Genomic DNA, 12,109 nt, shown 5'->3' with positions numbered 1-12,109 from the left:
AGCGAGCTTTGTCGAGCGGCAAAGCCGTCTACGAAAATAATGGGCGGTTGCTGCCTTCTACTGCAGTCTTTAGCATTATACCGAATGCCATTTCTGGCATCAGTGACCCACCAACTGTATGTTTGGCCACTCGTTAATAGGTAAATATGTAGTTAAATTTTTCCATCTATTTTTTATTGTATACCATAATATACTTATTTTTTGCACGAGGAAAAATAATTTGATAATTTTTCTTTTTTTAAATGGGAAACTGTACCCGGAATCGGGCGATCGTTCACCGTACTTTGTACTGTATGATGATAGAGACTCATTCCGGGGATGGCGTAAAATACGATTCTGAATATTTCTTTTTTAAATACTATAATTGTACAAGAAAAAAAATAACGTGTTGTCTTTATTTTGCAGTTTATATTTCGTGTCAAATGTGCCGTTGATTCATTTCTATATGGTGGAGTGGCACGATGGAGGTCGGGTTTTGAGGCAGTTCGGTTGCGCACAACCTATCCCGAACCCTCCCGTCGACATCAAAGAAGTCCACGGAATGGATAAAAAGGGTTCGGGTTGAGACACTTTAAATTGGGCGCAAGAACATGAACCGTATATCTTTCTGTGGAATTAGCGACATTCGAGGCGCCCTTCCTTGTATGTCTTATAGGGAGGGTTCTCTCCTACGCCCAATTACGCAACATGATATATGGCACATGGGAAACCCTTTATATTCCAAGTTCAGTACATGCTGATCCAAACAGATGCGCAACCTGAATCTTCTCGATGGCAACCAAGGAACGCACAGTCGTGTAGTAACCGAGTTCTGCCATTCGGGAACATCGAGTCCAATACTACCTCGAACCCTGATCTTAAGGCCCAATATGAAGCATCACTCTCATCATCACACTTTATGGATCCGGATCCGCTGCATGAATTTCCTCCATCGTTCGAAGATATTTTTAGTGACGACCTCAAGCATCAACATTCAACACGATTCGGATCATCCTCATACCACCCGGAGTTCCATCCCGAAGCATGTACACCCACCACTGAGGATATTTTTCCATCGGCACCTCCGGTCACGCAATACCAATTAACTCCCGATTATAGTGTATTCGATTATTCTACCTTTCTAAGTACACCAGACGGGATACCGGATGCCGAACCGAGCAATTATTAAATGCCTCAGCAAGGTGCACAGCATCGCCGATTGAGGCATCCAAACCGTTACACGCCAGCACTGGGACGTCCTCGGGATCGCGACAATTTTAATTTTTTTCTGTTAATTTTTACTTTATTTTAAAATTGTTCTGTAAATATTTCTTTTATTTTTAAATTTTTCTGTTTTTTAGTATTAATTTAATTTCTCTAAAATAATTATTTGTTTGAATAAAGGACTTCGTAATATTTAAAAAATAATAATTCAAATAAGTAATACTACACGACAAATTAAATTTACATACACAATAAAATACAATCATTCTACAATATTAATACAAAAAATATAAATTTCAAACAAAAATAATATGCAATATATTAAATTTAAACACCCAATGAACTACAAACAGATGAGTAAAATTAATACACAAAAATTTAATTTTCAAACTTTATATATTACAGATTAAATTAAATTTACATATAAAAAATAAAAAATACAAACATTCTAAGAAATTATTACACGAAATTATAAAAATGAAACCTTAAATCCTAAACAATTATATTAAATTTACAAATATAAAAAAAATACAAACATTCTTAACAAATAATACAATTATTTTCAATACTAGTTTCTTCACAATTAATCGTCTTCTACTTGAATCAGGTCTACGTTGCATCGGTACTAGTTTCTTCGCAATTAATCGTCTTCTGCTCTAGACCTTTTCTTATTCCATTGTCCCATGAGATACCTTTGCATGGAGACTCTACCAACCGGTTCCAACCACAAACTCATTGCGGAATAAACACTATTGCACCATAGATAATGTCCATCTGCGTTGGACAACTCGATTAGCCATCTATGGTGCAAATAATCATCCAACTATTAATGGCATAACCTTTAGGGTAGACATGACAGTATATAATTCAACTCCATTAAAATATGACAGTATATAATTCAACCCCAAAATTCGGTTGTACACTACGAAAAACTCCATATACAATCCACTCCAAAAAGACTCATTTGATGATATACTACAAAACACTCTCATTTTGATGCCTCTCATTCCATTTACACTATCAGAACCCAAAGCCCCCACTATATATAAAGTTTGATGTCGGCCATTAGAAGGCCAGCATCTAAAATTTTTTTTGTATACTGGTGCCAGCCATTGACAGGCCAGCACCTAAAATTTTTTTTTCGTATAGGTGGTGCCGGCCATTGACAGGCCAGCACCCAAAATTTTTTTTTTCGTGTTGGTGTCGGCCATTGACAAGTCAGCACCAAAATTTTTTTTTCGTATAGGTGGTGCCGGCCATTGACAGGCCAGCACCCAGAAAAATTTTATTTTTTTCGTTTTCCTAGGTGGTGCCGGCCATTGACAGGCCAAAACCAAAAAATTCAATTTTTTAAAGTCTAACACAATCATCAGGCAATCATGGGTCCAAAATACCAGGTGGTGCCGGCCATTGATAGGACAAAACCCTATTTTACTGTTCATTTTAGGTTATTTTGATGATTGTTTTTAAACCTGGGTCATTTTCATAAATATCAAAATTTTTTAGGTTATTTTGATAAAATAGCCCGGTTTTTCCTTTTTCTTTTAAATGAAATGAAACCATAATGAGATTTGGGTGATGCGAAAAATCCAAATCAAACGGCAGGACAAGATTTGACTAAAGAAAGCGCCAATTTTGCAGGTAGGAAAGAAAATGGCAATTCAGTCAATTTATTCTCACCATTTCATTGAAATCGAAATAATAGGACGGAAACGACAATGTGAAAAGGGAAAAGGTAGAAAAATAATAGCAATATGTAGACATCGGGGAGTGGAGTGTTTTTGTCTTGCTCTGCAATTTTTATTTTATAACTAATTCCTTACACCATATTTTTTCTAAAACCCTTTTACATTTCATGTTTTCTTGTTTTTGTCACAGTTTTTCTTTTTCCAATTTCTCTGTAAAATTTGAGGGTAAAATACAAAATAAAGACTTTTTTTTAAAAATTACTGAAATAGGCTAAATTTTTTAAAATTTATGAAAATGGGCCAATTTTGGTAGAACACTTCTAGCTGGAAATATTTTTAGGGAAAACTCAAAAAAACACTTCCAATTGTAAGTGCTTTTCATGTATGACCAATAAACATTCTAATATATATTTTTTAAAGAATTACAAAAGTAAATAATAAAACAAAATTATTTTTTATCACTATTGTTATACCCCTTAACATGAGAAATGATTGGAGAGATGCTCGTTGGCACCCTCCTCTCTGTTGTCTGGGAAGTCATCAGATTACTAATGTCTCGGAAGGTTTGTTTCTACCCAACCTCTTGATTTCTCTGAAATGATCCCTAGTCACTCATCCTTATGAACGAGCTCTTCGCTTCCTTTGGAATGGTCTTGTGTAACTCATTCATTCTTCAAGGCACCCGCTCTTTTATTGAGAATGTGACTTTTAGGCCGTCAAACCCTACCTGAACATAACAACCTTTTATTGTCATTTACAATGAATAACAGAACGAGTCCCATCACATACATCCCCCCATGTACTTTGCAATGACGGTAATATCTCCAAGCACGAAATCTCCATTATATATCCCCAGATCGATGAAGAATGGATCAACTCTTAAGCATTCTAGCCACCCTATTGTCCTCAGCTTTCTTCTTTGCATTCTCAACTTCCTTGCTCACTTTTCTCTTCAAACTCTCTATCCTATAGGATGAACCAGCCTTTCTCAACACCACCACATCCTCCTCCTTATCTCCTTCCTTGTTGATACTTTTATCAATTTTAATATTGTTACAACGAAAATAAATAATCTTATATATTTGTATATCTATTGTATAAAATCAAATTAGTACAAAACATATAATAAGACCGAAAACTCATAATCACAATTACATACGATAAGATTCAAACATAAATACTCAAAAATCTAAAACCCTACCTTAATTAATAAAACTAAAACCTCGTTAACATTAATCTTGCACATTTTTATATGCTTGTAAACTTATAAAATAGTAAAAAACCTAACTACTTTCTATAAACAATAAAATATAAGATTTATATATATAATGCAAACTTTAAGAAGTATTTCATTATCAAATGTTGTAAAATATTTATGCTTAATTCTATTATTTCTACCTAACCCTTAAATTAGAGGGAAAATATACTTAAACACGTTCAAACTTAAATCATTCTAATTGTTATAATAACAATGATGCTAATTAAGTTAAGATTTAATTAAAAACACTTCTCATTTACTTATACTAGTATGGTACTCAGTCCATGCTTCGTGTTGAATTGATTATTTATTTGTGTCATATTATAAAGTAAAAAATTGAAGATTAAAATATGTTCTAAGTCGCTATACACATCATGCATTAGAATTTAGTCTCCCTACTTTTATTTTCAGGAATATAGTCATCTACTTTTTGAATTTAAAAATTTAGGTCTAATTGCTAACATCGTTAAAATTCTTCTATTGAATTCTCTGGCATGACATTTTGAAATTAAAAAAAAAATAATGACTTGATAGTCATATAACAATAAAAATAACGTTAAAAATACTTATATGATTTTTCTTAAAAATATTCATTAGAAATTGTCATGATAAAATATTTTTTTGTTGGAATGTTGTTCTTAAGAAAAATTGACGTTAGGTTGATTACTTTTTTTTTGACTAAATTATAGAGTAAAAATTCAAATGTTGCAATAAGCTCAAAGTTCTTATAGTCTTCATATATTTGGAATTTAATACCCATACTTTTATTTTCAGGAATTTAATTCCTATGCTTTTCGAATATTAAAATTTAGGTCTATCTGTTAACACTGTTAAAATCCTTATGTTAAATTTATCGGTGTGGCATTTTGACATTAAAAAAGAAATACTCTATTGGTATTCATGTAATAAAAAATGACATTATAATAGACTTGAATTTAATAGAGAATTTTAACGGTGGTAGCGATTCTTAAAAATTCACCTCAACATTTTAATTACAATAAAATATTTAGACTAACTAATGACACTATAAAAGTTGAGGTACTAAATTAAGTCAAAATTAAAGTATAAAGATTAAATCTCAAATATGAACGAAATATAGGGATCAAAATTGAAATTTAACTATTCTTAAATAATTTTAAAGTATAAAGTATAGATGTCTTAGAAACATTTTTTTTTTCAAAATTAATTGTCAAATGTGATCAAATGTCAATTTTATAATATATGTTATCAAATATGATCATTTATAATATATGCTAATTTTATAAGGCATTGATATCGTTTATAAGAACTTAAGTTGTAGCCTTCATTTTCTTCAAAGCTTAAGTTCGAATTACTATTATAAAAAAATATCATTTATATATTGTCAACTTTAAACATCATATGAAAAAATTAGTGTAATTAATGTTTAATGTATACTACATTTGTTAAATTAAAACTAATTAATTACATTAACAAAATAAAATAAAATAAAATAAAATAAATTGTTATAAACACTAAATCGACTAAAATCAATCTGGTTAATTAATTCAACTTAACTAATTAATTAATTTACATATAATTTTTATATATATGAGAATTAAATCTAAATGCTTAAAATCTCAAAACTTTACTCCTCTTTCACAATATATGTTATATTTATACTAAAAAATTGTAAAATACTACTCATGTAAAAGAAGTTTAAGGGTGAGTTTGGATGGGTGGTGTGTTTACATGCGATTAGTATAAAAACAATGATGGCGGTGAAATTAGATATTTTAGAGTGAGACAAAAAGTAAACTAAACGTACCGCACTCAATCGCCCATCCATACCCACTTTAAATCTAATTACTTATAGTATGTTTGGTTTAATGAAATGGAACAAAATAAAAATTGAACATAAAAATAATAAATTACGTTGTTTGGTTGATTAAATGAAATAGACTGGTTAGGTTGATGGTAAGAAATAGAAAAGTAATAAATGTTAAATGATAAAATTACCCTTAAGTTAAATAATAGTATTTTTATTATTCTATTATTATTAAATGTTTATATAAATTTAATTTGATTAATATAATTCAGAAAAATAATAAAAATAATATATGTAGAAAAATTTAATATTATAATTTATTAATATATATTATAAATATATTTAATAGTACAATATATTATTTATAAAAATATGATTTATTTCTTAATAACTTTATAAATAATATGTAAAAAATAATATTTGAAAATAAATAATTTTAACATTTTATATTTAATAATAAAAAAAATTATTTAACAATATATTAATCTATTAAGTTTAAAAATAAATATAAAAATCATATTTAAAATTATTTTATTATATTTAAATACTTAAATATATTATTAAAAATCTACTATTTTATTTTAATATTACTTTATCTCTTTCACTTCTACGGAGTTTTATCTAGTTCTCTCAAATTTTTTTAATGAACCAATTTTGATTTTTCCAAAATCTTTTCACTCTTAGCTCATCACGATCACAAGTGTCGTTATTGTCACTATCAACCATTGTTGAAACTTTATGAAATTCCTATTGGGTATTTTTAAAAAACTTAACAATAAACCTAGTTTACAAAAATAATCTTTAGCTTCCATTGCATTATTTTTGTGGTCTTCCATCGCTTCAATCCTCATTTTGGTTATTTGTTAGACTTCTAGAATTTAAAGGCTCAAAACCCCTATGCGAGAATGATGGTGAAAAAACCAATTCAAGTTTGGTTGAATTTGTATTGAAATTATATGTTATTTATTATTGAGTGAAATAGTCATTCTTTTATAAAAGTGAAAAATAGTCATTCGTTCAATTCATTAAACCAAATTACGGAATAATCATTTCCCTAGACTCGAAATGGGTCCCCTATTCATGCCACCCACCCAAACGTACTGTTAGTAATAGTGGAATGATATGATTGAATGGTGAAGTGTATATATATATAAGTACGGGTGCATCAAATATAAATATTTAGCTTTATAAATGTGGTAATCTTGAAAAGTATGATTTAAGTTGAGGTAGCAAATGCAAATGCAAATGCAGAGAAAAGGAAAGGACTAAAAGGAAAAGCTCTTTGTGTGCGCGCCAGTCGGAGAAGAAAAAAACAGTAAAGTAAAACTCACTGAGCCTGGTGTCTGACACAGCGAGAAGAAAGGGGAGAGAGAGAGAGAGAGAGAGAGAGAGAGAGAGAGAGAGAGAGAGAGAGAGAGAGAGAGAATCTCCAAGTTCAAATAACACCGGCATTTTCTTATGGTCGGAGGCGAGCTAGGTTTCAAAGGGAAAAAGGAGAACAAAAATGGAGAAAGGAGGGGAAGATCCTGAGTTTTCATATTCGTATTATAGGAGGAAAGAACGCATTGCATTGGTAGCCATTGTAGTGCTTGCTTCAGTGGCTGTTGCTTCGCTTTTAGTGGCTTTTAGTTACTATTGTTATATTCGTAACAAGGTCCTCTCTAAGCGCTCCAAATCCCACTCTACTGGTATTGTCTACATAATATTTTAAATAAACTACACTATTTTCTTTTCTCTGCTTTCATTTTCTTGTATATTTATGTTGGGTATGATGACGGTGTAGTAGATGCGAATATAGGAAGATTATTGGGGAAAATGCATTCCCTTTTTGTACTATTCATAAGGACTAGTTCATCTTTTGTTCTTCCCTCTTTTTCCTGTCAAAAAAAGGTGGAAAAATATATGTGATTCATCTTGTTCTGTTTCTTATATAGTTCTTTTTACCTTTATTTGTTTGTTTAATTTCGTCCCCACGATGAAGTGCTTCCCAAAAGATGGTAAGTTGATTATACCCTTTTGACAATAATTATTTTGGGTCTTTGGGGACTCGGACTTATGATGGTTTGTAGTCAGGGCCTGATGTATAAGTAGTCATCAATAAAGTGAGCTTGTTGCTTTAGCATGACTCGGTTCCTAATGTTCCCTTTTATGCAACTTGATGTATTGTTGGTCTTTTGTCTCTGAAGTGGGTGATTCTAAGGACAAAGCTTGCTCCACCGATCTTGAAGTTGCTATGGACGAAGGGCTTCATGTCTTTACTTTTAAGCAGTTACATTCAGCCACTGGTGGTTTCAGCAAGTCTAATGTGGTTGGCCATGGTGGGTTCGGGTCCGTATACAGGGGAGTGCTTAGTAATGGCAGGAAAGTTGCTGTCAAGTTAATGGATCAGGCAGGGAAGCAAGGAGAAGAAGAATTTAAAATGGAGGTCTGCTATGAATACTGTTCTAAGTGCACTTTTCTGGTGTTCTGATATCTGTATTTCAAATGTGCCATGCTAACCCGTCGACAATATACATTCTGTTTACCTCATTCTTTATATTTCTTCTGGAAAAAATGGATAAAATGAGTTAATGAAGTTATGATATCATTTGTGTTAACTTTCCTTTTATTTTAGGGTGAGTTTATACTAATTGATTGACCATATACAACTGTAGGTGGAACTGCTGAAACGTATACGTTCTCCATATTTGTTGGATTTGATTGGGTATTGCTCAAATAGTAGTCGTAAACTGCTTGTTTACGAGTTTATGGCAAATGGTGGTCTGCAGGAACATCTGTATCCCATTAATGGTAAGCTAGTACTTAGTAGTAACCTTTGTTTATTAAAATTTCAATGTACATGAGCTGTTAATTAAGCTTTTTTTATTATTCCAATCAAGATTTATCTTCAGCATATAAAAGCTGGCTGGTATTATTTGCACCACATTTCTGCAACTCTTGCTTTCCACTTTTTTTAAATTGACAAATGTTCATGCACTTATGGGGAGTTTCCAAAGCTAAGTGAAGCACAAATGGGAATGCCCTGAAAGAAATTTGGGATATTGTAAAATCTTGTCTTAGCAAGTGTGGGAGGATTGATGTCTAAAATCCTTCTGAATTTGACATTTTAAAAAAATCATTAGCCCTTTTTGGCTATCTAAAATGATCTTGAGTTTTCAGAAATGCTAGAGCTTATCTAGGTGTTCTGCCTTTGAATGATGTTTGTTTATTCATTTGTCAGATGCTTAATCTAAGTTTCATCAATCAAGATCATGTACAAGCTTGAATTTCACTCTATCAGTGACTATTTTAAGAGCTCAGTAACATCATGATGTCAAAACTCTGATCATCCTTTTTGAAACAAGATCAGGCTTAGTTCAGTTTGGAAGAATGATTGATATGGGAGAGCTGTATCCATAACAACTGATTTACTGGTTGCATTCAAAATGCAGGTTCTAACAATGTAAACTTAAAACTGGACTGGGAAACCCGGTTGAGAATTGCTCTGGAAGTGGCTAAGGGATTAGAATATCTCCATGAACACGTTAGCCCTCCTGTGATTCACAGGGATTTTAAGAGCAGTAACATCCTTTTGGACAAAAATTTCCATGCCAAAGTTTCTGATTTTGGACTGGCCAAGCTTGGATCAGACAAAGCAGGCGGACATGTTTCAACTCGAGTATTGGGCACCCAGGGATACGTTGCTCCTGAGTATGAAATAGCAAGCTCTTACTCCAAAGTGGAGGGGTTATTGTTGCTAATTTAATACTTAATGGTTTTCTTATCAGATTTTAGCTGCCCTGTTTGATATTGGGTTTGGTTGCCTTGCTGTACAGATATGCTTTAACTGGACATCTAACTACAAAATCAGATGTGTATAGTTATGGTGTTGTTCTTTTGGAGTTGCTTACAGGCAGAGTACCAGTTGATGCAAAGAGACCTCATGGGGAAGGTGTTCTTGTATCATGGGTGAGTATCTTGAGCTATAAATCCTTTTTCAGTCTTGTAAGTTATTCTAAGATGGTTAAGTTTATGTTATTTACTTAAGGTTCTACACTGGTCTAACTTTCCTCATTAATGTCTTCTTTGTTTTGTGACTGGTGCATTCTTGCATCTGTTTCTATCTGTCATTTTTCAGTTTTTGTGTGTTGTATATGGCACAGGCTTTGCCTCAGTTAACAGATAGGGAGAAGGTCGTCCAGATAATGGATCCAACACTAGAAGGTCAATACTCAATGAAAGAAGTGATTCAGGTTGCAGCTATTGCTGCTATGTGTGTGCAACCAGAAGCTGACTACAGGCCATTGATGGCAGATGTTGTCCAGTCGCTGGTTCCGCTGGTGAAAACTCACAGGTCAACAGCCAATGTTGGTGGCTGCTCGACCTTCCAGTAGTGCAAAGTCTCCTACATCCCGATATACATTCCCTGTTAGGTAGGGTTATGAGAATAATCAAGACCGAAGTTCAAATGTCCTTAGCTGAACTTAGAGATGAAAGTCTAGACTGCTATAATATGGTTGGCTCTTATCAGTAGAAAGCCCCAACCGCATATATCTCTACTGTGTTAAAGCTGTGGTCAACAAACATTCCATCGATTTTATAAACCAATTGAAGCCAAGGATGGTAGATAGGGTTGAAACAAAGCTATATCCCATCTTTCTTGGTTGAATATATATTAGTGTTATATGCAGGCCCCCAAGAAACTAATAAAACTCATTTCAGAAATGTTGCCTAAAACCAATCTGGCATTTGGTGTACGGAGTGTAGTATTTAGGCTTTTTTGGCATCTAATTTATATGTTGGGTACAGTTTTAACCTTTTCCCAAGAATCATAAATCTTAAATTTCTAAATTTTAACCCGTCATACAATAATTCATAAATCTAGATGAACAAAAAGGTAAACTTAAACCTTGCAATACTATTACTGTTTGCTAATTTTATTTAATTTTTTTACATTAGTTTTATTTAATTCTATTTTTTATGATCTAGTGTTAAAAAGTATATATATTAGTTAGAAGTTTTTTAAAAGGTATAATGCGACCCATTTTTATTTTTATTGGATGTTTAAAAAATGACTTTTTATAATAATCCTAATATAATTTAAACTTAGAAAAAAGATTTAGATAGCAAAAAGAACATAGATTTGAAAGTTATCAAGTGAAATATTTTTAGGGTAATTATCCTGTTAGTCACCATAAAATAAGGGTTAAATTAGGCAAAAGGGTTAGTTTTAAAAAAATTAACGGAATTGATCGATTTTGGAGAGAGAAGGTAGAAGTGTGTCCAATAGGATGCATTTTTAGTTGACTTTGCATGAAAACGTGCCCTGTTGGACATGTTTTCACCTTTTTTTTTCTCAGTTGGAATTAGGGTTTTTAAGATTTTTTAGGGTATTTATGGTTTAAGGTTTTAAATATGAGGATGTTAATTTAATTGTGTTTGTGTTTGAGGTAGACATTGTGAAAGTTTAAAGGTATATTTCAGTTGACGGCGATGCGATAGCGTTGGGAGACCTATATATTTCTACTTTCTTATTGGGATGGAACCATTGCCTTAGAAGTCTAATGCATTGCAACTCAAGCTCTGAGTTTGCAACACTTATATGGTCATCAGTTGTAGTATAATTAGGGCTCCTAGTTAAGGATGTTAATATGGGATCACGGGTTGGAGTATAACTAGGGAACTCACTTGATAGTGGTTATGTGATCACGAGTTCGAGTTCCACCTTACCAGAAGAGGATGATTTGTAAAACTGATACATAAGCTTGAGATGATAATCGTAGGGGAAAACTCAAGGACTTTTTAGTATAACTAAGTTATAATTTTTCTCCATCACCACCAAAAGCAGGGCGATAGAGTTGAATACAAGAGCCTTATCAGGGGGTGAGTGATGGTGGTGGTGGAAAGAAGTTGGAGGTCGAGTCAAGGTGACAATAGTTGTAGTTATTAATGAGGGATTTAATCACAATAATATTTGTCGATAATGCCTTTGGTGGTGACGGAGAAAAAGAATAAATGGATTATACTGGAAAGCCCCTAAGTTTATCCATACAATTATGATCTCAAACTTATGTATTGGTTCTACAAAGCATCCACTTCTGGTGATGCGAAACTTGAACCCATGATCACATAACCACCGTCTAGTGGGCTTCCAAGTCATACTCCAACTCGTAACAGCATTTAAGTGTCTATTGA

The 12,109-nt window shown here is 32.4% G+C and overlaps 1 protein-coding gene across 2 annotated transcripts; it reads left to right on the top strand.

Annotated features, from left to right (window-relative positions):
* The first annotated feature begins 7,121 nt into the window (after positions 1-7,121).
* On the top strand, positions 7,122-10,655 carry LOC107914492 (probable serine/threonine-protein kinase PBL7). Of its 2 annotated transcripts, none has more exons than XM_016843422.2 (6): positions 7,122-7,623; positions 8,122-8,360; positions 8,590-8,725; positions 9,367-9,625; positions 9,751-9,883; positions 10,078-10,655. In XM_016843422.2, the coding sequence occupies exons 1-6, from the start codon at positions 7,440-7,442 to the stop codon at positions 10,306-10,308; spliced, it is 1,182 nt and encodes a 393-aa protein (XP_016698911.2). In that variant the 5' UTR covers positions 7,122-7,439; the 3' UTR covers positions 10,309-10,655. The 2 variants fall into 2 exon arrangements, with proteins under 2 accessions (XP_016698911.2, XP_016698910.2); XM_016843421.2 differs by having other exon boundaries at positions 7,127-7,623; positions 9,367-9,661.
* The last annotated feature ends 1,454 nt before the right edge of the window (positions 10,656-12,109 follow it).

The sequence above is a fragment of the Gossypium hirsutum genome, chromosome D10 (genome assembly GCF_007990345.1).
Source record: "Gossypium hirsutum isolate 1008001.06 chromosome D10, Gossypium_hirsutum_v2.1, whole genome shotgun sequence".
NCBI lineage: Eukaryota > Viridiplantae > Streptophyta > Magnoliopsida > Malvales > Malvaceae > Gossypium > Gossypium hirsutum.
Note: the sequence above shows the minus strand (reverse complement) of the source record. Positions and strands in the feature narration are given on the sequence as shown.

Coding starts and splice junctions, on each gene's coding strand:
- LOC107914492 (XM_016843421.2), top strand. CDS start 7,440: ATGGAGAAAGGAGGGGAAGATCCTGAGTTTTCATATTCGTATTATAGG. Junction 8,361..8,589: donor AAGAAGAATTTAAAATGGAG/GTCTGCTATGAA, acceptor ATACAACTGTAG/GTGGAACTGCTGAAACGTAT. Junction 8,726..9,366: donor ACATCTGTATCCCATTAATG/GTAAGCTAGTAC, acceptor TTCAAAATGCAG/GTTCTAACAATGTAAACTTA.